The sequence below is a fragment of the Monomorium pharaonis genome, chromosome 9 (assembly GCF_013373865.1).
Source record: "Monomorium pharaonis isolate MP-MQ-018 chromosome 9, ASM1337386v2, whole genome shotgun sequence".
Lineage (NCBI taxonomy): Eukaryota > Metazoa > Arthropoda > Insecta > Hymenoptera > Formicidae > Monomorium > Monomorium pharaonis.
In genome coordinates this window covers 1,455,539-1,478,571 of record NC_050475.1, presented here as the reverse complement: position 1 = coordinate 1,478,571, position 23,033 = coordinate 1,455,539, and the positions used below count along the sequence as shown (strand labels likewise).

At 36.2% G+C, this 23,033-nt stretch overlaps 4 protein-coding genes, 1 long non-coding RNA gene and 1 other non-coding gene across 13 annotated transcripts; 3 read left to right on the top strand and 3 right to left on the bottom strand.

Moving 5' to 3' along the window:
• The first annotated feature begins 99 nt into the window (after nucleotides 1–99).
• LOC105837829 (vacuolar protein sorting-associated protein 8 homolog) lies at nucleotides 100–6,565 on the top strand. 4 transcript variants are annotated; one of them, XM_012682941.3, is made up of 13 exons: nucleotides 100–379; nucleotides 590–871; nucleotides 1,007–1,300; nucleotides 1,406–1,624; nucleotides 1,695–1,874; nucleotides 1,982–2,227; nucleotides 2,303–2,443; nucleotides 2,515–2,973; nucleotides 3,071–3,816; nucleotides 3,936–4,877; nucleotides 5,132–5,348; nucleotides 5,444–5,587; nucleotides 6,427–6,565. In XM_012682941.3, exons 1-12 carry the CDS (start codon nucleotides 305–307, stop codon nucleotides 5,543–5,545), a joined length of 3,903 nt encoding a protein of 1,300 aa, XP_012538395.2. In that variant the 5' UTR covers nucleotides 100–304; the 3' UTR covers nucleotides 5,546–5,587; nucleotides 6,427–6,565. The 4 variants fall into 4 exon arrangements, with proteins under 4 accessions (XP_012538395.2, XP_012538394.2, XP_036147749.1 ...); XM_012682940.3 differs by having other exon boundaries at nucleotides 5,927–6,565; XM_036291856.1 differs by lacking the exon at nucleotides 100–379 and having other exon boundaries at nucleotides 730–825; nucleotides 5,927–6,565.
• LOC105837830 lies at nucleotides 5,751–8,113 on the bottom strand. Of its 3 annotated transcripts, none has more exons than XM_036291859.1 (4): nucleotides 6,776–8,113; nucleotides 6,572–6,690; nucleotides 6,277–6,495; nucleotides 5,751–6,124 (listed from the first exon to the last, which is right to left on the bottom strand). In XM_036291859.1, the coding sequence occupies exons 1-4, from the start codon at nucleotides 6,831–6,833 to the stop codon at nucleotides 5,834–5,836; spliced, it is 687 nt and encodes a 228-aa protein (XP_036147752.1). In that variant the 5' UTR covers nucleotides 6,834–8,113; the 3' UTR covers nucleotides 5,751–5,833. The 3 variants fall into 3 exon arrangements, with proteins under 3 accessions (XP_036147752.1, XP_028049502.1, XP_036147751.1); XM_028193701.2 differs by having other exon boundaries at nucleotides 6,572–6,775; nucleotides 6,905–8,113; XM_036291858.1 differs by having other exon boundaries at nucleotides 6,572–8,113.
• Nucleotides 8,114–8,204: 91 nt separating this feature from the next.
• Nucleotides 8,205–13,255, bottom strand: LOC105837828 (ubiquitin carboxyl-terminal hydrolase 36). Of its 2 annotated transcripts, none has more exons than XM_012682936.3 (7): nucleotides 12,222–13,255; nucleotides 11,345–11,891; nucleotides 11,120–11,233; nucleotides 10,812–11,038; nucleotides 9,400–10,718; nucleotides 9,188–9,321; nucleotides 8,205–9,091 (listed from the first exon to the last, which is right to left on the bottom strand). In XM_012682936.3, exons 2-7 carry the CDS (start codon nucleotides 11,835–11,837, stop codon nucleotides 8,739–8,741), a joined length of 2,640 nt encoding a protein of 879 aa, XP_012538390.2. In that variant the 5' UTR covers nucleotides 11,838–11,891; nucleotides 12,222–13,255; the 3' UTR covers nucleotides 8,205–8,738. The 2 variants fall into 2 exon arrangements, with proteins under 2 accessions (XP_012538390.2, XP_012538392.2); XM_012682938.3 differs by having other exon boundaries at nucleotides 11,120–11,227; nucleotides 12,222–13,254.
• A 405-nt stretch (nucleotides 13,256–13,660) lies between these two features.
• LOC105837815 lies at nucleotides 13,661–15,688 on the bottom strand. The gene is made up of 7 exons (XR_004964642.1): nucleotides 15,649–15,688; nucleotides 15,421–15,546; nucleotides 15,240–15,345; nucleotides 15,008–15,158; nucleotides 14,646–14,870; nucleotides 14,321–14,453; nucleotides 13,661–13,972 (listed from the first exon to the last, which is right to left on the bottom strand). It is a non-coding gene; the product is annotated as a telomere length and silencing protein 1 homolog (transcript).
• A 132-nt stretch (nucleotides 15,689–15,820) lies between these two features.
• LOC118647267 lies at nucleotides 15,821–17,199 on the top strand. 2 transcript variants are annotated; one of them, XR_004964576.1, is made up of 3 exons: nucleotides 15,821–16,238; nucleotides 16,559–16,635; nucleotides 16,807–17,199. It is a non-coding gene; the product is annotated as an uncharacterized LOC118647267 (long non-coding RNA). The 2 variants fall into 2 exon arrangements; XR_004964575.1 differs by having other exon boundaries at nucleotides 15,821–16,249.
• Nucleotides 17,200–20,938: 3,739 nt separating this feature from the next.
• LOC105828432 (putative E3 ubiquitin-protein ligase UBR7) lies at nucleotides 20,939–22,909 on the top strand. Its single transcript, XM_012666753.3, has 7 exons — nucleotides 20,939–21,067; nucleotides 21,153–21,341; nucleotides 21,439–21,585; nucleotides 21,660–21,771; nucleotides 21,858–22,036; nucleotides 22,133–22,292; nucleotides 22,416–22,909. Exons 1-7 carry the CDS (start codon nucleotides 20,939–20,941, stop codon nucleotides 22,565–22,567), a joined length of 1,068 nt encoding a protein of 355 aa, XP_012522207.1. The 3' UTR covers nucleotides 22,568–22,909.
• The last annotated feature ends 124 nt before the right edge of the window (nucleotides 22,910–23,033 follow it).

Sequence of the window (23,033 nt, the reverse complement as noted above, 5' to 3'; positions counted from 1 at the left end):
TCGCTCTAACAGAAAGTTGTAAGTTTATTGGTTAATAGCCATACGATAGCCAATAAATTTCCAATTTTTCTGTAAGATCAGAATTTGCGAATACGTTTCTCTTGCGAATGAATTCAAGAATAGAGCCCCTGGTCGCGCGCGTGGCACATGATTCCACACACCCCCATCTATAGACTATGTGCCATGGAATAGTATGAAAACATATGAAAACAAAAGTGTCAAACAATTGTCAAATACACATGTATGTAGATTGGCCGTTCTGACTGGGAGTACTGGGACCGCGATAACATAATTTAGGTGTAAGATGGCCGAGAATGAATTTGTATCCGACAGTGACGAATGTCTCGTCACGGAGGCTATTCAATTAGATATCGAGGAGGTATCTACTTATCTTTGCTGTGATCACCCGTGCAACAATGTTGTAAAACGTATAATCCATTATCTCGTTGAGCGAATCACGCTACAGCGGTCTTTTGTATTTCTAATTCCTAATTCCCTTTTGCCTGTCATCTTATTGTTGTAATTTAATTATAATCTTCCAAAGTTATTTTGATAATGGTGTACAAACTTATGTACGGCATTTTTTTAGTTAGATAATACAGAATATGCCATACCAATCGTGGAAGAATTACCCACCTTAGAAAGTATACTTATGGAGCCTGATTACGAGTCACTGTCGGAAACGGAGGATGATGCCGGTGTACCACCGTTGGGAGAGAAACTCGGCAGCAGCGAGACTACCAGCATTGGCAGTCACCTATCGCTGAATTCATTAAATAAATCCTCTAAGGCCGCACAAAGATTGTCCTCGGGTGTTATCTTAAGGCATGTCATACTCAAAGGAATAACATCACAAATTGTATCGGCCAATGTGAGCAATTACTCCATTCATTATGTTGGAGATGTCGGAAGTCGCGTTTCTTTAAATTATAAATCTTTAAACAGTTGTTTGTGCGCGCTGTGCACAATCCGAAGTAGTTATCATTGTTAAATATGGTTTATGCAGGAGAGAGTCAATGCTGGTCTGGCTAGTGCAGTTGCAGCTGGGGGAAACATGTTGGTAATTGGTACTAGCCATGGCTTAATCCTGGGCTTTGATTCTTCGCAAACGTTGCGATGGTGCGATCAAGAAGCGAGACACCAGGGTTCTGTTTCGGCTCTTTGCTTTAATTATGACGGTAGCAGGGTGCTGGCTGGTTTTGTCCGAGGACACATCATGATGTTGGATAGCAATAATGGAAAAGTCTTAAGGATTCTCACTGATGTACACCCACTCGACACTGCTGTGTTACATGTCAAGGTACATTCTGCCAATTGAATTTCACATTGACATGAAATTAGTATTATTGTATCTTGAATGTCTACCTGTCCGATCGACAATTTTTTTTTTAACTGGTCACTTTAGTTTACAGATTCGCCAAAAATAGCTTTGTGCAGCGACAGTGGTGGCTCTGTGTTTGAACTGAATTTCACTAGAGTGATGGGTGTACGAGGTTGCGACAGTAGATGTTTGTTTAGCGGCTCCAAGGGGGAGGTGTGCACTTTGGAGCCATTGTTATTGAATCATTTACCATCGCATCCACTGAAAAATTATACATTGGTAGCAATGGCAACGTTATCAAAGGTTGTATTTCGTAATAGAGACAAAAACATAGTGTTGATTAAATGTACATTACATTAATTTTATTTCGTAGGTAATTGTAGTGTGTATAAGACCGCGAATGCGTGTGGTATTGAGTCACCCATTGACCGGTGCTGCGATAGCACCGCCGCAATTGTCCTGGCAATTAGTTGTCATACAGACGGCCGACGGTTCCCGTGTGATCGATCCAGTATTGGCGCTTGCAAGGGACAATGTGGTGTATTTTTATCAAGTATTGGCATTATTTAATTGCATTATATTTTATTCAAATTGTTTTCTTATAAGAAATTTTTCTTATAAAAAAGGTTTCTATTAAGAAATACTGTCTTTGTTGGCAAGGTGTATACTGAAATTGGTACGCGAGTAAAGCTGTCCCCCCTTCGAAGGATAACACTACCATATATGATAAGCAATTTGAGGTGGTTGAATCCGAGATCTCTCGCAGTACTGGATGCTCAAGAGAAATTGCATTTGTTAGACGTAAGGGCGCAGGATAATTTGGAGACGTTAGACATGAGTCGCGTTGGTATTTCTTATGCTTCTAGTCACTTTAAAGGGTTATCTACTGGTGGAAATGTTTCCAAGGTACGAGAAGTGAATATCTTAAAGGCAAAGAGAAATGTGAATTAGTAGTACATTTGGAATATATTTTACATACAGGCAATGGCGTTAGCTGGTGAACGGGCATGCTACAACACTGTTGTAGTCTTTGGTACGCAGCTGTTGTTATTAGGTACAAAGAGTTTACATGTGATATGTATGAGAACATGGACTGAAAGATTGCAACATCTGATCATGCAGGTCAGTTTAAAACAATAAAAAATATCTGTGACTATGAGAATTAAAAAAAAAAAAGGTTTATTGCATTTCAGAAACGGTTTCCCGAGGCGTTAGCATTAGGTCTTTCTTTTTATCAAGACAAAGGCAAAGCGGTTATTGGTTTGCGAGGATCTAAACAACGTCGTAAGCAAATAGCGCGTGACAAAGTTTGCGAAGTACTGGTGCAATATATGGACGAATTAAATCAATGTTTGGTAGACGAAAATGTAGATTACGATACGATAGTGTTCACCTGTGTCGATTATTGTATTCAATTGGAAAATTTAGATCTGCTGTTCGGAAAATTGTGGGACACAGTTTTTGAATCGGAAGGATTGAAAACTAGTTATTTGCACGCCCTTGAAGCTCCTCTGTTAGACGGAAGTCTTCAACCAAAACTACCGCCATTGATCGCCCAGCAGTTAGTTACTCTTTACGATCAAGAAGACAAAATAGATTCGCTGGAAGCGATCGTGGTTCTACTTAATGTGGATTGTTTAGATATTCATCAAGTAAGCTTCGACATTCGCGAGTATTTTTATAGTGAAAAATAAACAAAAATAATTTACATTTTAAAATGACATTTACGACTTGCGCTTTTGTGCGTAGGTAACGACAATCTGTCGTCAGCGAGGACTTTGGGAGGCGCTGATTTATCTCCAGACAACAGCGTTAGGCGATTTCACAGCGCCCATTCATCAATTGGTACCGGTACTTCAGAATTTATTACAGGATCCAGTAACCACTCTCTCCCGAGACTGTATAAAACTCGGCAACGCCATTCTAGTTTACACTAGCTGCTGTCTCGCTGGTCGCGGATTTCCCAAAGATGAGCTCCCCGAAGGCATGCCGCAGAAAGTAAAAGCGGACATACTGAGAGCCCTGTTATCCCAGCATTCTAGTTTGGCAAATGACATGGAGAGGCAGTATCCATACTTAAGAACATTACTGCAATTCGATGCAAAAGGCTTCCTCGATGTCATAGCCATCGCCTTTCAGGAGCCAGAATTTACCTCTGAAATGGGCCTCCGGCACCGACAAAGACTTATAGACATCTTGTTGAGTATTGTTATGCCAAATACGCCACTTACTCCGAAAAGTAACGATTACATCACGGTGGAGCAACAATTTATGGTTCTTACATTCGTCGCAAACGAAGTGTCTGAAAACACTGTTACGTTGGAGTCTAGCACCTTAAACAGAATGATAGATATATTGTGCATCGACTCGCAAGTAAAATTGTCGAAGGACTTTAAGTCTGAGAGAGAAAATGCTGTGCTAGGATTACTGCATTCTAAAAAGTTGTGCAATATTTCTGATAATACTTTATTAAATTTAGCAAATAGAGCGAGTTTGTAAGTATCTTTAATTGATCTATAAGTTTCTATATATCTTATGGTTTCGTCTACTATACACTTGCATATGCAATATATATATTGTAATCTGTTATATGTTAACAATGTTTATATTGCAGCATAAGAGTCGCAGAATTACTGTACAGTGCGCGAGAAGATTGGGTGGCAGTATGTAAATGCATAATCTTAGAGCCTTCGAGGCAACATGACGTGTGGCCCTGGCTTGAGCGTTTGCCGACCGCTTCGTTAGACCAAGTTATGTCGGCTCACACTTCAACACTTGTGACGATTAATGCCAATCAGTTTGCCACAATTGTCGCGGCACGACTGCAAAATAAAATTGATGCAACACTAAAGAGTCTTACTGATTTAAACTTGGAATACAAGTTGCTAGGAGCACTGTATCAAGTCGCACAGTACAAAGAGGAAGACGTTTCTCTAGAATTAACGACCGAACAATTAGAAAGATATCTAGCATTAATGTGCGAGTTAAAGCCAGCACGTGTAGTTGCTCACTTGAATGGTCCACATGGGTGTAGATTGGATGAGGCATTAGAGATCGTTCAGAGATGGAATTGTAAAGATGCAGAGGCAGTGATGCTGGAGAAGCTTGGTAATTATCAGGATGCGTTCGATCTTCTATTAAGAGGGTTCGAGGATCGGCTGGAGATGTACCGGCAAGATAAAGCTTCAGAAAGTGAGACGGTGCACGGCGCCATTCAACTCGCGGGGATATGCCGAAGATCGGCGGGAAATCTAGATTGGATGCCTCTTGTGGAAGTTATGTTTCGATCGCATTCGGAGAATAATAAGCATAAGGTGGACGTGTTAAACGGTAAATTGTTGAGATTAATTTTAGAATCCCTGAGCGGCACATCGATATTATCGAATATACTAGAGCAGATCCTGCGAAATCCATCAACAACAAGCGGAACGATGGGTGATATACGACAATTATTGTCCGGAGTGCTAACTCAGTCGCGATATGAGCAAACTCTAGTTGAAACTACCGCGCGATTAGTGAGCTTAGAGCTTCACAAGGCTCTAGAAAAATCGTTGAGGTATTTCGGGAGTTCTCATGAAATGCAAAATACATTAATTTTTAAGAGTGCGAAAGTTCATGAAGCTTAACGATGAACCTCCTTGAATAGATACAAGATTTTCAACATGCGAGAAACATTTTGTCTAGATTGAGCGATGAAAAATATATGAAAACAACGTGGAAAAGGAGTTCATTGTGAAACGAAACTTAAAAACTTTCACACTCTGAATTTTACATATATTAGTTACATGCAGCAATTTTTCTATCATTTAGAGATGCCGGTAGAGCATGCGGCAACGTTTCCACAACTTGTCCCGTGTGTAGACAGCCATTGTCACATTGTTCCGATCACGTGGTGGTGTTTGGCTGCGGTCATGGATACCATTCGATGTGTCTAGGCGAGCCTAAATCATGTTACAAATGCTTAAACACGAAAGGATGGGCGCCTATCGCTACCGATGTTGCGCACACCGTTCCGCAGCCTCCGCTGGTTAGTTGTAATTGATATATCCCCCCCCCCCCCATTAGCTTATATTATGTATAATGTACGCATGGATGTTATTCGGTTATCTCTCTGTATTACAGAGAAAGAAACAGATACTTCCGCCAGAATTTCTACGTCATAGAGACCTCGCGCTAAGACTGGCACCGCCTTGTTCTATTCCCGACCTCGAGGGCATCTTTTAAATCTAGTCTTTGACTATCGAGAACGACGATCGCGTTTGAGCGGTATGTAGTATCTTTAAGATACCAAAATGAATGTGTACTATACACATATTACGGATAATCTATGTTGTGTAGTACTAACAAGAGATTAAACTCCATTTCCTGAGATTTGATTTGTTTAGCGCGCGTTAATTGATGTTTATGACACGTTGTCAAATACAAGTTATTACTGAAATATAAACTATTTATTATATATATTGTTTATGTAACATTATATTATTCTCTTCTTTCATAACACGTAATTTCGTTTTATATCGTTTCCATGACCGTCATCGATGAAACGTCCGTTCTGCGTTTTATCTTTATGATGAATACTGGTTTCTTGGGCGCGTTATCTGCTAGAACGCGATATGGGTCCATAGGTTCGTCGTCCAATAACTCACCGGTGAGAAGTTTTACCACAATTGGGAAAGTATCCAGTTTTGGATTCTTAGATTTGTCAATTGGTGATATTTCAATGTTTGAGATATATGTGTCTACAATAGATTCTAATTTGATAAGGAATGGATTCAACTTTAATACAGCTATGTATTGCTGTAACTGCAAATAAAAAAGAGATACATTATTTAATTTTTGTTAGGGGAACATTTTATAGGGGTGTATATATTTCACATTTTCGTACGACACACACACATACACACACCCACACAATGATGTATTGAACGTTAAGAGCGGTACTCATAGGTACGTGCCTTATCATCGGATCTTTCAAGATCGCGTAATAGATCTTCAATTTCATTTATCAAAACGTAGCACCTAGCGAGATATTCATGACTGTATGTAGTCTCGCGAATATGTAACAACTCCCTTGTTAAAGATTTCTCTTTCTTTATTTTTTCAAGGAGCAACGATAACGGTATCCCCGATAGTGTACGACTGCCCATCTGAATCTTGGAACATTTTTCACAAACCTGTATAATTGATGCGCTAATTCTGTAAATATTTATATAAGAGAAATGCATGAATTGTAAAATACAAAAACTTTACCTGCTTATTAACAGAGCTCCATAAACCAACAATCCCGTTTACGAACTGCTTAAAGTCGCTCGCGGAAGTGTAATTTTCGGATAAATATAATAATGATTGGAGTTTGTCTGTTAGATTGCCTGAGAGTTTACCAAATAACTCGAATTTATCGCAAAATTCAAGAGTGACGTCCGAACCTTGACCTTCTGACTTGAGAATACTCACCTGTACAGAGTACATGCCAAGAGAGTATATGTATAAATGCATCAAATTGACTGCACATAATTTTCTACGAAATTTACACATATAAACATGAAACAGTTTTGTTGTTTCGATATTTATACATTAACTCACATTTTTTTCAAGAATTCGTACGATGTCGTGAGTTAACACGTCGTCAGTCATCATGATAGTTGCTTATAAAGTCTATTATTTCAGACATATTGTCAAATTGACTAAACAAATACATATTTTCATAGCCAACTCGATATTGTTTAAAATGCGATAGTGCTCTTTCTTTAAAAAGCAGATATATTCATATTGGTTTCTTTTTATTGATTGTTATGGCTTATATAAACGACATTGTTGTTTTCCTTTCGTACATGTACATAAATCTGGCGTTGATTTGCTTGTATAGTATATAAGTCACTTTATAACATCGTGTATTAATTTCATTGATATACGACATTTTTACATTCGGCTAGCATTCCTTCCCTTTTTTTTATTGGATAACGATGTAATGAGGTATTGTATAGGGATGAGATAATTGAGAATTGACTCTTTCACGGGTTGCTTAAAAAATTAACTTATGGCTTTGTAATTTTAACCATTATAGTGATTTCTTAACGTTATAAGCACTCCTGGGCTCATTATATCATAAGTAATGTACATATTGTTACATATTCGGTATTATTATTATTATTATTATATTATTAACCGTTGTGTCTATGTTACTTATTTAGTTATACAGTTATCTTAATAATCGCAGTAAAAACACTTAAAAACACATTTAAATTCGCATTTACTGACAGGTATGTGATAGTGTAATTTGTAGTAAACGAAAATAGCGCGATACTGCCATCAAATATGCCGACTGTTATCTGCGCAATTTGCTTCGAAACACCACAACAAACTCAATTATTACAACTAGTTTTGTAAAATGGTTGTCTCATTTAACACTGTTTCTAATAAAGGAAGGGGGAAGAGTACCTCTACTAAAAAGAGGACGGATTATTACATATATGTTACATATATGTAATTTATTTTATAAATATTTTATTCTCTTAGGATAGAATAAGTTGCTTCCGTGTTACTTAAATTTCGCATATTCAGAAATTTAATATAAAAGCATTTTTTTATTTTTCCCTTTTTAAATATTGCAACCAAGGCTATTTCTATATTGCCAATAAAACTTTTCCATATTATTCCTTTATAATTGCTTGTAAAAAAAAGAACAAATTTATACGATATTTTAGATAACAAATAATCTAACAAGAAGTTATTTTTTTATTTACTAAATGTAATTTGGAATTATTTATTTAGATGAAATATGATCGAGATAATGTATTTTTATATTATTTAATTTACTTTTTTTCTCTAAAAATTAATTTTAAAATTTATATCTACAACAAGGCTGTATTAAATAATGATTATATTCAATTTATATTGATTTAATTTATACCCCTCATCATATATAAATTTGTTTTGTAAAGATCTCATGAGAATTTAACGATGAAAAGTGTCTTAAAACTAGTCAGCTGTTTACATATCATGATGAAAAAAATTTCTATAATTTAATTAATTGAACACAAAATGGTATAATTGGTGATACTCATCCCCCCCAGGGATCGATTTGTATGATATACATATGTAAACTTATGTAAGAGGCAAAAAATATCCCACGAGTTCATCAGGAACATATATTATGTTTTTTTTAATGAATCACCATAAATGAATCGTCATGAGTTTTGAATGAACGTATCAACTGTTAAAATACAATAGTTTGCTTCCAATTCATTCTATTGAAAAAAAGGTAACTATTTTACAAATGAAAATCAATTAGTGTTTGATCACACAGTCTATTAAAATGGGCCACCCTTTGAATTGTAGATAAAATTCCTAAAATCTTTCTCTGTTCATCTTTACCATCGTCGCTCACGCTATCATTGACAATGAAAGTGAGCAATATCTATGAATATCTATTATGAAATCTATAATGTGGCGGTCTATAACTGTTCCCGTGCCGTGATCGTGCAGAAGTATTATAATAATGTCTTCGATGATGATGATTATGATGATGATAATTATGATGATAACCGTTAACTGATCGATTCCAGGTTTTGTTTTGGTGCTCTTGGAATGAATTGTAGCTTGTACTGGACCTCTCATCGTATGATCGACGATTTGTGTGATTTTTGACCTTTTTTGTTCGACCTTTATCTATTTCCTCGTCGTCTGTGTTAAACTGACGTTTACGTTCCTCTCGTCTGTCGTTATCGATATCGTGTTCAAGCTGCGTTTGATTGCCATTCCAATTTGCTACTAAAAATTAAAGACGCAAAATATTTTTTATTTTCTTATAATTAGATTGACTTAGAATTAAATTTTCATAATTAAATGATTATCAGACATACTAACCCGAGGAACTACCGTAACCACGATGTGACATTTTCAGTAAGTATGAAACGGCGTCCGAGCGATTGGTGCCATTAAAATCTCGCACAGCCGCGGCACTCGGTGTCGTACCATTTTGACTTGCTTTAATATCCTCCCTAAAACAGAGAAGTATATTTTTTTCATCTATTGTCTTATCATTGCACAAAATTATATTAATATGTAAAAGAATTTACCTATTATCAATATATGACCATCCATTAGTTGACCTACTGAAGGAAGTTGTAACCTTAGCTTGCCAGCTTTTAATATTGCTAGTTGCAGCTTTTGTAGATACAGTTTCTTCCTGTACATTTTTAATTCTAATGGTTTGGCGCCATTTATCCTTATCTTTATCTTTATCTCGCTGTTCCGAGTGACCATTCGTTTCCATTTTCCCATTCTGATGTTTTAGCACACTTATTCGACCATTGCTATTAGATCCATTTTGCATTTTTGTACAGTCTACAATTGTAACTTGCATCGTTGGAGATATGCCATTGGTATTGTTCTTGAAATTAATTTTCGACGACTCTTTACAACTGGAAGTTGTTTTTGGTACATCTTTTACAACAAGGCATTTTGGCACACCGTTCGTGATATTATTTCGAGATGTTGTATTTGACGTTTGATTTTTCAAAGTCCCTGTCCCAGAGGAATAATTATCTTCTTCCTCACTGGAACCGTCGTACGGCACCAAACTGTTTCCATTTAGAACTTTTTCGCTTTTATTGTGAACTAATCTTGATTGCGACTTATCCTGCAATTTCTGTGGCAATTGTGTACTAACCGTGTCATTAGATTTTTGTCCAGAAGGAAGATTTAATTCTATACTTCTTTGTGGTGGGAGTTGTGGACCGATGAATGGTTTATTCGAATTACCGAGGTCGTCGTTTGACAATCCACTTGACGATCCGTTCACCGAACATCCGGCAGCTGACGTTGAGGCTTTGGATGCAGATTTATTCGTAGAATTGGATAGCGAAGTTGGTACATTTTTCGCGGAAGTTGTGCCGTTTATTTTCACGTTCTGTTGATTTTGGCTATAGTTTTCCATCTCAAAAATCATTATGTACGCGTTTGTACTTAATACATTATTAAGGCTTATTGGACGAACGCAAGAGTCATCGAAGGAATAATATTGACCGCTCGACACTTGCGCGACCGCCGTATAATGGCCGCAATTTACAGAGGGACCCATATGCGTCACCATCGACATAAGTTTATAAGTTAGTTGCTTAGGAGATTCGCCCGGTTCTCTCCACAAATACTGGCCCATATCTATAGTCTGTTTGAAACCAATGTGTCTAGATATTTTTCCCCCTAAAAAGCTAAATCGTTTTAACTGTACACACAACACTTTTGGCGGGCGTTCCAGCGTGAACTGCTTGGTGGCAGGAACTCTTCTCTTACAGGCTTCACATTTATAGTCATTGTTATCCAATTGTTCTCTACTGAAGTAACTATTTAATGCTTCGTCCAGTGTATTTGCCTTGCGTATATCCACAAGCAAGTCCTGTTAAAATTTACAGATGTTTGTAAGTAGAAACGTTATAAAAATCAATCACTTTACAGATATACATTACATATATGTAGTTTTACTACTTACTTGAAAGTGTTGAAACGTGGTAGATACGTGTTGACATTGCAGGCACTTTACTTCAGTACGTATATAGCCACCAAATATTTGATTAATAGGTGTCGTCTCCTTAGAGTAGTTATCCAATTTAGTCGCTTTATGCCTAGTCAAATACGCGCGTTCCATTCCTTCCAATAAATAGCGTAAAAATTCGTGAGCATCTTCTTGTTGTCCAGGCACCATAGTTCGGCATATGACTGTATAGAAATATCGTTTCTTATAATATGTGTCTGTGCGCATTACGGTCTTAACTTATCTCATTAGGAGCAAGTACGTACGCTTTAGTTTATTATATATGTAAAATGGTTTGATCGCACCACCAGACTTTTGATGGCTAAACTGTAGAGTCTTGGCTACTGCGCACGTAAGGCATTCCCCACCGCCATCTAAAACTATCCTATTATCAAAACACCATACAAAACAAACCATACCATTATAACTTTATATCATATTCTTGAATGTGAGAACGTGTGATAAGTTAAGTGTACAGTCTGAGAACTTACTATTTTGCTCGCACTTGGAATTATGATGCGGATCGGACAGCAACCAATTGACGAGAGCAGGAACATGAAACAATGCTTGAAGTGTGCTGTTCAGATAACAGGTATTCCCGACATTGTACATGCCAGCTCCAACTGGACAAGTGCCTTTCCATCCGAGATGAACCTTCTTGGGGGAGTACAGGGTGACAGCTGGTTCCGGCAGAATTGGTCCTTTGCTTGCATCGTTCTTCTTTTTGTAGCTTGTGCTCTCCTTTGCTTTACTCCCCTCCAGATTTTCAGAGGAGGACAAGTTAAGGAAAATGTTGCAGTTAGCCTGCACTTGATTCGTTGCCTGGAAATCTTTCAGTTCTTCATAACGGATTTCTGTCTGCATAATCCGCGAAGCATTGCTCATTAACTCAAGTGACAGATCGTCCGTGGTCTTAGATGGACTACTGTTCAGAGTGCAGTGGAGCCTGGCTGCGATAGGATCGCAGACACTGACCGCAGGCATTTTTCTCACCGTTTGAAATTATTCCCTTTCTTAATTTTTGTTTCGCAGATACACCTATAATAGAATACAGAGCACAAGATGTAATTAATACAAATAATATTCTACCTTTATACGCACCATATTGATTACATTAACGAGGCAGATTCGAAAACTATTACGTAGAACATGTGCGTGCGAAATGAGATGAGCAATTGTTCGCGCAGAGATATAAATTTTACGAGAAGGATCGAGTGTCAATGGATCGAGATACGCTACGATGAATAACGAGATAGCAAGGTATTCGAGATATCAGATTGATTTTACTCGCGGAATCGTCGCAGGCTGGGTCGGAAAGATGCGAGACGAGTGAGGATGCGAGAGATAACGTTTCGGATGACTGTTTACCTGCTTGTGATGTACAGCGATCACCGGGCGGTTTACTGGCAAGACGAGTACGGTGACCATCTGGCGTGGAGCTCCCTCGGTTCCTGGCACGCGGGATTGCCGTGCACACCGCGATATCAATTCCCGGTTCGGCCTCGACGCAGCTACCGGACGGGAGTCGCTCGCCGCGGAGGTCGTGCGCGCACACACATGTGCACTGTCTTTCTCTTTCTGTCTGCCTGTGTGTCCGTTTCTCTCTCCCCCACACGCGCACACACTTCTTCGTTCCCTCAAGTTTCGTCACGAGAACGGATTTCCCGCGTGCACGCGTACGTACCACGGTAATGCTCGACGATAAGACACGACACGTTTACGCCGCAACGCGCAAGCAGCACCAGCTCGACGATATCCGAGGGTCGACGCCGGTCATCACATATCGATCGCACGCGACAATTTCGCGGCACGCTCGTACGTCGGACACGCGGGAACGGCGGGCGAGCACGCACGCACGGCCGTGACAGCCATTTGCATTCGCTGCTATCACTCCGCGAAGCACGGCTTCCTGCGAGCGGCAGCACGCGGGAAAACGTCGGACGTCGCGCAAGATGGTTCCCCGGCCGGCGTTAGGGACACGGGGTGTGAGGGGTAATCGACGAGCCTCTCACGGTCCGAACGCCGAATGTTGTCCAGCTGTCTCTCGAATTGTCCGGCTGACGACCGATCAATGCCTTCAGCGGTCGACCTTTCCACTCGTGAGGTGTTCAATGGTCACCTCGATCACGACCGCGAAGGATTTTTCACTGAGCCCTTTCACCCAGAAACGCTGTCACTTAACCTATCGAAAGAAATTGCAACCTGCGTTCGGAAAACTGCTACGTATGATCGCGGGGGACGCGACGAAACGTGATTGGCGCCCGTGTCCGCGAGCGCTGATAGGATCATAGGATGCCATAAGCACCTTCTGGATGACTTTCGAAACACGATCTTAGAGTTTTGGTTTATTATTTAATTTTAATTTATATCTTGTTCTAATATCAATCCAAAAAAAACATTTCTTATGATCAATAAAATGTATTAATTAATATAATTTTAAATAAATATTTAGTTAGAAAATTATTTAATAAAATTAAAAAAATTTTATTTGATTTGAAAAAATGGAAATCTGAGTCTTCTATGTGGACTAAAATTATAATAAATTTATTTGTACATTTCCAGAGAGAAGTCTGAGAGTGGCCACCACGGCCTTTTTCGTGCGACCGATATCTGTTCACTTAATTTCAGAACCTTCGAATATTCACAACCAAAAGTAATAATAAACAAGCAAACAAAAAGACTATTAATAAAAGGTAGTGAGAGACACTATTGTTAGAAGTTGCTGAGCAAGCTTATTGAAATGCAGATATTTAATGGATGCTTTTTGATGAACAATATATGCAAATAGAAATAAAATTATTGTAATATTGTATTGTTCCTTAATTTCCTTTTTATTGGTTTCTTGATTCTTAAATTTAAATTACAATTAAAAAAACACATCTGATGTAAGAAATCACGAACGTTTACTTATATGAATTCAGAGTATAATAACATACTTAATTATACAAGTCTAATTTAAAATCGTCTGAATTGCTTTTTAAATCTGTCATAAAGGTAATGGTCCGTCGTTTTCTCCCCATTATCGTTTCGTTTTCCTCGAATGTTTTCTTTGGTAATGCATTTTTTCTTGTTGTTAAATTTCTGCTGCAACTTTTGGAAATCTGAGTCTTCTATGTTGACTAAAATTACAATAAATTTCACTCACAATTTTATATCTAATATAAAAAAGTTAAATGTATAAAAACAAACAATGCATAGTTAGTAAATGTTAATGTAGTTAATAAATTTTTAGATCACTGCAGCAGTTGAGGAACAATTACCAATAAGTAATAGTTTAAGAAAAATATTAGAATAATAAGACTTCAAAACAATAAGTTGCAAATATTTTTTTAATTTAAACTTTATATCAATTTAATTAAAATATTTTTTACTTGAAAATGGTAATTATATATTAAGTTTTTTTTGTTCATTGACTGGTATAGTGATCCAATCATATCTATGAAAAATAACAAGAATAAAATTCATACATCTGTTGTGTTGTACAAAATTCACAGCCATATTTGCAGGAATAAACTGTGAGGGTCCGTCTTTTTTTTGTGTTTGTCCCAAAGAAGTTTAAATTTTGCCCCCTCTGTAGCTTCAATGTTATGAATTTTGGCTCTGAAAATTAATTGTGCTTTTAAGGAAAATATTGATTATAAAACATTTGTTTTAAAAACTGTATAACTACAAACAAAGTTGAATCTTCATTTAATGTTGCTTTAACTTTGACAAATTAATTCGACACATTTGCATGCAATATACATTTAACATTTAAAAAATATTATATAATTGTAATATAAATGTACTCATTCTATACCAAGATTGACTTCTGAAATACCAGATAGCATTTGATTCAAAAGCATTTCTCACTACGATTGGTTGAGCTCTGCCTCAAACTCTGCCTGTTCCAGTATCGTACGCAACGCTGCTTCCTCTGGCAAGCAATATGATCCCTTATCATTATTTGTACTATTTGCTGCATCGTTATTATTTTTACTCTTGCGCTTTGACAATTCTTCTTCTATATACTTGACCCTGTAAACAGAAATAATTATTAAAGGATACAAGATATACAAATACAATGATTAATAATTCCAGTAAAATACGTTCTCTTATTGCTGATTAAATGTCAATAATAAATGTAAGAGAGAAAGACGCAAACGTCGCCATGCGTACTTTCTTCGTCGCGTTTATTTGTCTCCGTGTTAAATTGTGTTCTAATGCCGATGTTGTATACGTCGTTCGGCTTATATTCTTCAGCATTCTTCAGCATTCTTCAGCACAGCCATATTTTCCTCCAGTTTTCATATTAAAGGGATCCGACTAAATTAACATAGACCTCGCGTTACTTCTTCGGTCTATTGTGAATATCACTTTTATTACATATACACATAAGTATCTTACCCTCAACACATTGAATACGCTTTCTCCGAGCGCCAAACCAACAATATCGACGCCAGCCGGTCACTCACGGAATTTCTGAATCATCTTTGTTTCGTCGATTTTCTTTCTGAAATACGTTTCTTCTTAATCTAAGTTCTAAGCTACACAATTAATTAAAAACAGAATAATGTGCAATCCTAACTTGGACATTTTCTCTCCCTCGCTGTCATTGTCATCCGAAAAGCTTGGTGTTTCCTTAAAGGTTTCGTCTTCTTCTTCTTATTAAACTAGATATTATGCGTTTCGTCGGCTCCGCACCCCGTTCTTTCTTAATTAATTAAACCTGCTATATCCCATTATCTCCTCTCAAGTAAAATCAAAACAGACTTCGACACTCTCGATTGCTACAGACAGGTTAATGTTTAATCACCGAACTCTCGAGACTCCAGATGGCGTCGCAACGGATTCATTCGCAAAAACGATTACAAAAAATATATTGTAAATAAAAAAATACATATATAAAAAAATAATATTTTACTGTTATTTTATATAAATTTAATGTATAGATAAAATAATTTAACTAATAATATAATATTTAATTATATCGTTTTCATAATATATCGAATCAATTATCGATCAATATGGGAGATCGATTAGACTCATATTTTAATTTACACGTACTTTCTAATCTTATGCAAAAGTAATTACAATTTGTGAAACGCGATTTAAACATGATTAATAATAATTAGCCTTATTAGTGCAAAAAACATAAAGTTCAAAACTATATATTGCAGAGGCACTCATCTTGATATGTGAAATTAGCGCTAGAGATGATCATCTTTGGCTCGAGCCAACTTCATATAGTTCTCTATTATAGGGGTTCACACGCCTTCCGGAACGGAATGGGACGCTGGGTTCACTTCCTTTCCGGAACGGACGGGGTTCACTTTCTTTCCGGAACGAAACGGGACATGGGACAGATCAGCTCCCGATCGAGTTTCTTCGAAAATCATCTAATCGGTAAATATGAGGTATATTTAACTTGTACTGTGTTTCGTCCGAACGCGTATTCCACGTAGCGTAAATCGCGACGTGTAGAGCAATCGGGCAATTATAACATGCGACAATAATTCCGTGCCAAAGTCGATCGCGCGGGAAAGGTACCCCCTTCGCCATATTAACAGTGTTCTCTCTTTATTTCACTCGCGGAATCCGTGACAATCAATAGCAATCCCGAGGCGTATCGGCTCCGCGACGTGTAATCGCCGCGCGAAGTTAATCCGCACGATAAATAAAACTGCCTCACGACATTCTAAATCACATTTACCTGTCATTTTCAGAACGCAACGAATGTTTCGGACGGAACGACACGCCGCCGCAAGTGCTAGAACAAGTGCTATCGCCAAGTATTTAATCGGTAAGTCTTATTACGTTAAATTTGTGTCGCAATTCGCTCGAACGCGTATCTATACATCCATACTCGTTCGAACGCAGATCGCGATACGTTAATCGTGGCCCACGAAGTTGACTGTGGGCAGGAAAGAAATTTCTATCGCCATTCTTAATTGCATTTTTTTCTCATTTTCAGAACGCGACGAATGTGGAACGACCTGGCGCTATATAGAACGACATCGCAGATCATAACTGGTAAGTGTAACGTACACATCTCAGTAAGCAAAAAATAATTGAAGATTTTGTAAATCATAAACTAATACTAAGATTTTATTTAATTATAACTCTATCGTAGTTTATTATAACATTAAAATAACATTAATATGTATCAATTTATTAATTCTTTTTATGAATTGTGATAATGATTTATTTGATGTTTTCAACATCATTTTAATTTTATACATACAGCTTTCAAATAGAAACTAAATTTATCCAGTGAACCAAATTTCTTTACATTTTCTGTTAAATGAATAAAATTATGAACATTATGATTTATAAATTCTTATCCATACACAGAGCATTGTAAAAAATAAATTCTGCATTAGGCTGACAATTGCAGAAAATATCGAGTTTTTTCAATACACAGAGCATTGTAAAAAATAATTTCTGCATTAGGCTGACAATTGCAGAAAATATCGAGTTTTTACAATACACAGAGCATTGTAAAAACTAATTTCTGCAATAGGCTGACAATTGCAGAAACTATCGAGTTTTTACAATACACAGAGCATTGTATTCGCACTTAACAAATCAAACTTTCGCCTAGGGATTCTCAAAGTAGAGTCTTTGCCCTTTAATTAAAAAAAAGTACATGTAATTTAGATGATTTTTTGCAAAGTTGCATCACTTTGAAGATTGCCTAAAATTCGGTCAAAATTTTTGGCTCGTTTTATTTTGCGCCAGTGTATATATACATAAATATCTATAAAAAATAAAAAGTTTAAAAAAATTGCAAGAATTAAGTGATAGGTAGAAGGAAATAGAGAGAGAGAGAGAGAGAGAGAGAGAGAGAGAGAGAGAGTGAGAGAGAGAGAGAGAAAGAGAGAAGGAAACAGAGAGAGAGAGAGAAAGAGAGAGAAAGAGAGATTTCGGGAAGGTAACATTTGCGTTTTAAATATTTTGAAAAAAAGGAATCTTAAACTATTAATTCTCATTTCTTATTAATTATCATTCTTAATAATTATTATTTTTTATTAATTATTATTTTCATTAAGTATCATTTGCGTTTTAATTATTTTGACATTTTGTGTATTTTAATAGAAGAAAAGGAATGAGATTAGAGAAAAAGAATTGAGATCCAGAGAGTTTAAAAGGAAATCCAGAAAGTGAAAGTGTTGAAATTTGATTGAAAATTATCAGGTAACAATACATGTAATATTATAAATTTTAATTTATTAAAAAATTTAATTTTAATGGTGTATTATTAAGGCATAATATTAAAAAAATTTAATTTTAAAGTTGTTGAATGTTTATTATTAGAAGTTGTTGAAATGGTCAGAGAGAGACAGTGAGTTTTGTCGAAAGAGATTAGAAAATGAAAGAGATTAGATAAAAGGAAATTGTTATTAAGAGAGATTAAACAAGAAAGCCAGAAAGTGAAAGTTTTGAAAATTGATTGAAAATTAACAGATAACATTACATATAATATATTATAATTTTTAATTTATTTAAAGGGGATTAAGTATGGAGATAAAGTATGTAAGAGTGATATTAAGAAACATGAAAATATAATATAATTACTAATTTGTGTTTAGAGAGAGAGAGGGGGGGGGAGGGGAGAGAGTGGGAGAGCGTGAGAGATAAAGAAGAGGATTAAATAAGAAAGTAAAGTGTAAGAGTAATATTGAACAATATGAAAATAATATAATTAATATCATTAATAATATAATTAATAATTTAGAGAGAGGGAGAAGGAGCGTGAGATAGAGAAAGGCATTAAATATGATAAAGTGTGTGAGAGTAATATTACAGAAGAAAAAAAAGTGTATGTTCAATATAAAAATGCTAAGTGGCGCGCGCGAAGCGCGCGCAATGTTGTGTTCTAGTTTATTAAAAGTTAGGTGTCAAAAATTAACATAAATATATTCAATGGTTTTTCTAACATTTTTTCGTAATGATATGCTCGATCGTAATGTACGTGTTACTCTGTAAATTTTTTTTGTCATTTCTATTAAAAAATATATAAATGTATATATTTATTTAATTCGCCATTACTTATAAAGTTATCTAGCTGTCATGCAACCAGAATTGATTTGGCCAGGATCAATGAAAGGTGAGTCCAATCTGGCCGAAAGAAAGAAGAAATTTACTAAAAGTTAGGTGTCAAAAATTAACATAAATATATTCAATGGTTTTTCTAGCATTTTTTCGTAATGATATACTCGATCGTAATGTACGCATTACCCGGTAAAATTTTTTGTCATTTTTATTAAAACATATATAAGTTTATATAATCATATATGAATTATGTCCAACATGTATGATGTTACTGATTTCTTCTTTTGTAAAATTTGTTTGATGTAGAAAAATGACAATTATACTGAAAAAACAAGAGCTAATTAACAATATAATTTTTGCATTGTTTCTTTTACAAAATTTTTTTACAAAATTATATTTTTATTAATTTTTGTCTTTTTTAGTATGACTATATTTTTCATATTAAATAGCAATTTTACAAAAAGATTAATTAATATAAACATATGTGGACATATTCTGTATATAATTATATATATTTTTAAATTTTTATGTAAAAATTTTTTTATCTGATAATTTTCTGCTAGCGCTGTTATCCAGAGCTTTTTTGACAGTGAAAAAATTTGTCTTAAATTCTCTGACTGATATACAGCCAGAAGATTTGATTAGGAGCAACACAAGGTAGGTCCAATTTGGCCAGGAGAAATCTACTTTCAAGGAGACATTAAACACAGAAAAAAAAAATAATATAGCCAATAACATATGTGATTTCGGGCTGCCAACTACATAAAATACTCAATACAATAATATTTGCTATTAATGCAAGTACAATGTTGATACTGCAATAGCATACAAGTTTAAAGAAAACGACGTAAAAAATAATTAGTGATATATGTCAGCGTAGTTTTACCATTTACGCGAACCGGTATAGTCGCGGGTAATATTATCGACTGTTTTCATTAGATACGAATTTTTAATTCAATTTTCTATTCAAGTTGGCGCGATTGACGTGCGACCGTTTCTAGAAATTTTAGAATTTTTTAGGCATAGCATTAGTACTTGCAATATTCTTGTTTATCAATTATCATGGTTAATTGTAACTCAATGAGATTTCATGAAAGAGAACAATGTTGAATTTCGAGAGGAAAAGAAAGTCCGAGCAGGCATCATGCAGTCGGCGGCGGAACACACAATGGGCAAATATATAATTTATAAATATAATTAATGTAATTATTATCATTAATCGCGGAATTTTATGAAAATTTATATCAAAAGGAAGATTCCTGTAAATATAATGTAATTTTTTAAATTAAATATTTAGGATTTATATGGACAAATTAAAAATTAAAAATTGATGCACGCGTGCGCGGTCTCTGATGCATAAATATTTGAGGTCTACATCAGACTAGGAAAATGAAAATAAAAACCATCTTCTCTCATGTCACATTAAAAATTTCGAAGAATTAAAAAAAAATCTAAGGTATCAAAAATATACAAACATATCTTCAACCTGGCTCTGCATAGAAATTCGTGAAAGCGAATTTTGTATTTATTTGAGCTGAACGCAAATACGCACGCGTGCGCAGAGAGCGAAAGCGAACGAGCAGTAACAAGCGATCCTTTGGAGGGAAACTCCGTACATTTTTTGTTTACGAGGGTATGTAGATTGCACTATTGCAGTGGATTGCAGTACGTGTGTATAATAAACGGACATTTGGTGGTTCTGGGTCCTGGGTTTGAATCGCTGCGTTTTCCGCGTCTCTCGGCTGGCTGACGGTCCGTTCCGGTATGCCGCGACATAACGGGAATTATCGTTGAAGGCATCCTGACATTCCTGACCGCAGTGTGCGTACGTTAGTGGCGAGTGTCGTGCGCACGGGGCGAAAGTTTGGCAGACGGAGGGTCGGTCGAGATGTGTCGCGTCGGTTCGTAGGTTTCTGTACGCTCTAACTGGCTCTAAGCTCTAACCTTCCGCGCCTGTGGTGGTTTGCTTCGTCTTACGAGCGCGCGTCTCTCGACCCTCTCGTCGCGTCCCTTTTTTTTGCAAAGTCAACTGCAACGAGTGTGTCGGCGACATGTCCGAGCCCGTCGAGGACGACAGCTCCGTCACGATGCTCGACGTTCTCCAGGTGGAGAATCAGCTCGAGGAAGACGCGTACGCCGTTCTGGGTGCATCCGACGACCAAAATTGTACTTATGGCAAGGTATTATCGCCTTCCTTCTTTTGCCCTAACAACATCGTCGAACTCGATACTCACAGTTCCGTTCTCTATTGTCGGATGTTCGCAGGGATACATAAGACAGGCGCTGTACGCTTGCAAAACTTGCTGCTCGGATAAAGTCCGAGCTGCCGTTTGTTTGGCGTGCAGCTTTCATTGTCACGAGGGTCACGAGCTCGTGGAGCTGTACACAAAGCGACACTTCAGATGCGACTGTGGAAATACCAAGTTTAATGGCAAACAATGTAATTTGGAGAAGGTAATGCAAAACACATTATTTTTTACACAAGATACCTTTTGTATATTTTTGTATTAAATTATATTGCATTACCAATGCCCAATGTTGGATTTTCCAGCTGAAATCCGTTACCAATACCGAAAATAAATACAATCAGAATTTTGACGGTGTTTATTGCACTTGCGCAAGACCGTATCCCGATCCGGATGGAGAGGAGGATGACATGCTCCAGTGTGTAATATGTGAGGATTGGTATCATTTGAAGGTAAATGTGCAGCGTGATTATTACTTGGCAATTTCTTATATGAAAATTTAAATATCTAATGTAATTTTTCTTAGCACTTAGAATGTGACAACAGTGCACCAGCAGACAATGCGTACGACGAAATGATCTGTGCAGGCTGTATGAGAGAACACAACTTTCTGTGGAAATATGCAACAAAATATGCAGGTGACTTGGACTTTTATGATACATGAGACTACTTTAATTTTAAATGCCTTTAATAGCTTATCAATATGTTATTTTGTTGGGAACAGTTCCAAAAAAAGTGGATGCAAAATTAGATGAGAGATCTGAGAAAAACGAAGAGATTGATATCAGTGAATTGCCTAAGGGATGTCAAATGCCAAAAGTTAGCTGCATGGACACTAAAGGAAGCTGTTTCTGGATAGAAGGTTGGAGAACCGCGTTGTGTACTTGCGACGAATGCAAATCGGTAAGACGATCGACTTTTCATTCTTACAAATGTATTGATATTATGAAAATGTTGAAGAACTTGTACAACAAACTTTTTATTTTTTTATTCTTATAGTTATATAATGCAAAAGACGTTGCATTTCTACTCGATCCAAAAGACAGTGTACAAGCGTATGAGGAAGCAGGCAAGATGAATAAACAAGAATCTCAATACGAAAAAGGCATGAAGGCTCTTGCAAGCATGGGCCATGTACAAAAATTAACAGCGATTGAAGGTAAAATTAGGAGATTGAGAAATTTATTCTGTGATTTTTTTTTAAAGAAAGATAGCGTTAAAAATCATTCAGAAGAGCTATCACTTTCCACTAATGTTAAACTGCTTACAATTGTGTTTGCAGAATACAACAATATGAAAGAACGACTTATGCAATACCTGCAGAAATTTGCTGAAAACAAGAAGGTTGTACGTGAAGAAGATATTAAAGAGTTCTTTTCAGAAATGGAGTCCAAGAAACGTCCTAAAGTGACAGTGCCAACATATTGTCGTTGAGAACTTGTACTTTATCTCCATAGCTAACACTGATCCAAATAAAGAAAAGAAGCATTTTATTATGTTTTTATGGCAGGTTTGTATATCATTATTTTTAAGATTTTTATATTTAATGTTTAATCGGTATTATGTTAATACTTTGAAGAGCCTTTCAATAAAAATTTTCATATATAAATACAAAACATGGAAATGTAAAAAAAAACAACACTTGCTGAGATATAAAGTTATAAATATATATCGAGGAAGAGTATTAATTTTGGAAAGAAAAGATTCGCTATTTCTTTGCATGTATGATATTTAATCTCTAATTTGATCTATTTACGAATAAATTTTTATTGAAAAGTATAACGAGTAGAGTAAAGCCTATACTATTCTCTATTTCGCAATTGCTAACTACTTTTTTTTTTTTGCTTTCCCATTACTTTGACATTTGTGTTACCGCGCGCTGTTTGGGCGAGAAATGTCA

Excerpts from the sequence above, each read along its gene's own strand:
- LOC105837829 (XM_012682941.3), top strand. The coding sequence starts at position 305 with ATGGCCGAGAATGAATTTGTATCCGACAGTGACGAATGTCTCGTCACG. Across the intron at positions 1,301-1,405 it reads CTGCTGTGTTACATGTCAAG|TTTACAGATTCGCCAAAAAT; the intron begins GTACATTCTGCC and ends TGGTCACTTTAG. Across the intron at positions 2,228-2,302 it reads CTGGTGGAAATGTTTCCAAG|GCAATGGCGTTAGCTGGTGA; the intron begins GTACGAGAAGTG and ends TTTTACATACAG.
- LOC105837830 (XM_036291858.1), bottom strand. The coding sequence starts at position 6,856 with ATGTGTAAATTTCGTAGAAAATTATGTGCAGTCAATTTGATGCATTTA. Across the intron at positions 6,496-6,571 it reads GGAGCTCTGTTAATAAGCAG|GTTTGTGAAAAATGTTCCAA; the intron begins GTAAAGTTTTTG and ends TCAATTATACAG. Across the intron at positions 6,125-6,276 it reads TTGAAAGATCCGATGATAAG|TTACAGCAATACATAGCTGT; the intron begins GCACGTACCTAT and ends TTTTATTTGCAG.
- LOC105837828 (XM_012682936.3), bottom strand. The coding sequence starts at position 11,837 with ATGCCTGCGGTCAGTGTCTGCGATCCTATCGCAGCCAGGCTCCACTGC. Across the intron at positions 11,039-11,119 it reads CATATATAATAAACTAAAGC|TCATATGCCGAACTATGGTG; the intron begins GTACGTACTTGC and ends ATTTCTATACAG. Across the intron at positions 9,092-9,187 it reads TGGTTACGGTAGTTCCTCGG|TAGCAAATTGGAATGGCAAT; the intron begins GTTAGTATGTCT and ends TTTAATTTTTAG.
- LOC105828432 (XM_012666753.3), top strand. The coding sequence starts at position 20,939 with ATGTCCGAGCCCGTCGAGGACGACAGCTCCGTCACGATGCTCGACGTT. Across the intron at positions 21,068-21,152 it reads AAAATTGTACTTATGGCAAG|GGATACATAAGACAGGCGCT; the intron begins GTATTATCGCCT and ends GGATGTTCGCAG. Across the intron at positions 21,772-21,857 it reads ATATGCAACAAAATATGCAG|TTCCAAAAAAAGTGGATGCA; the intron begins GTGACTTGGACT and ends TGTTGGGAACAG.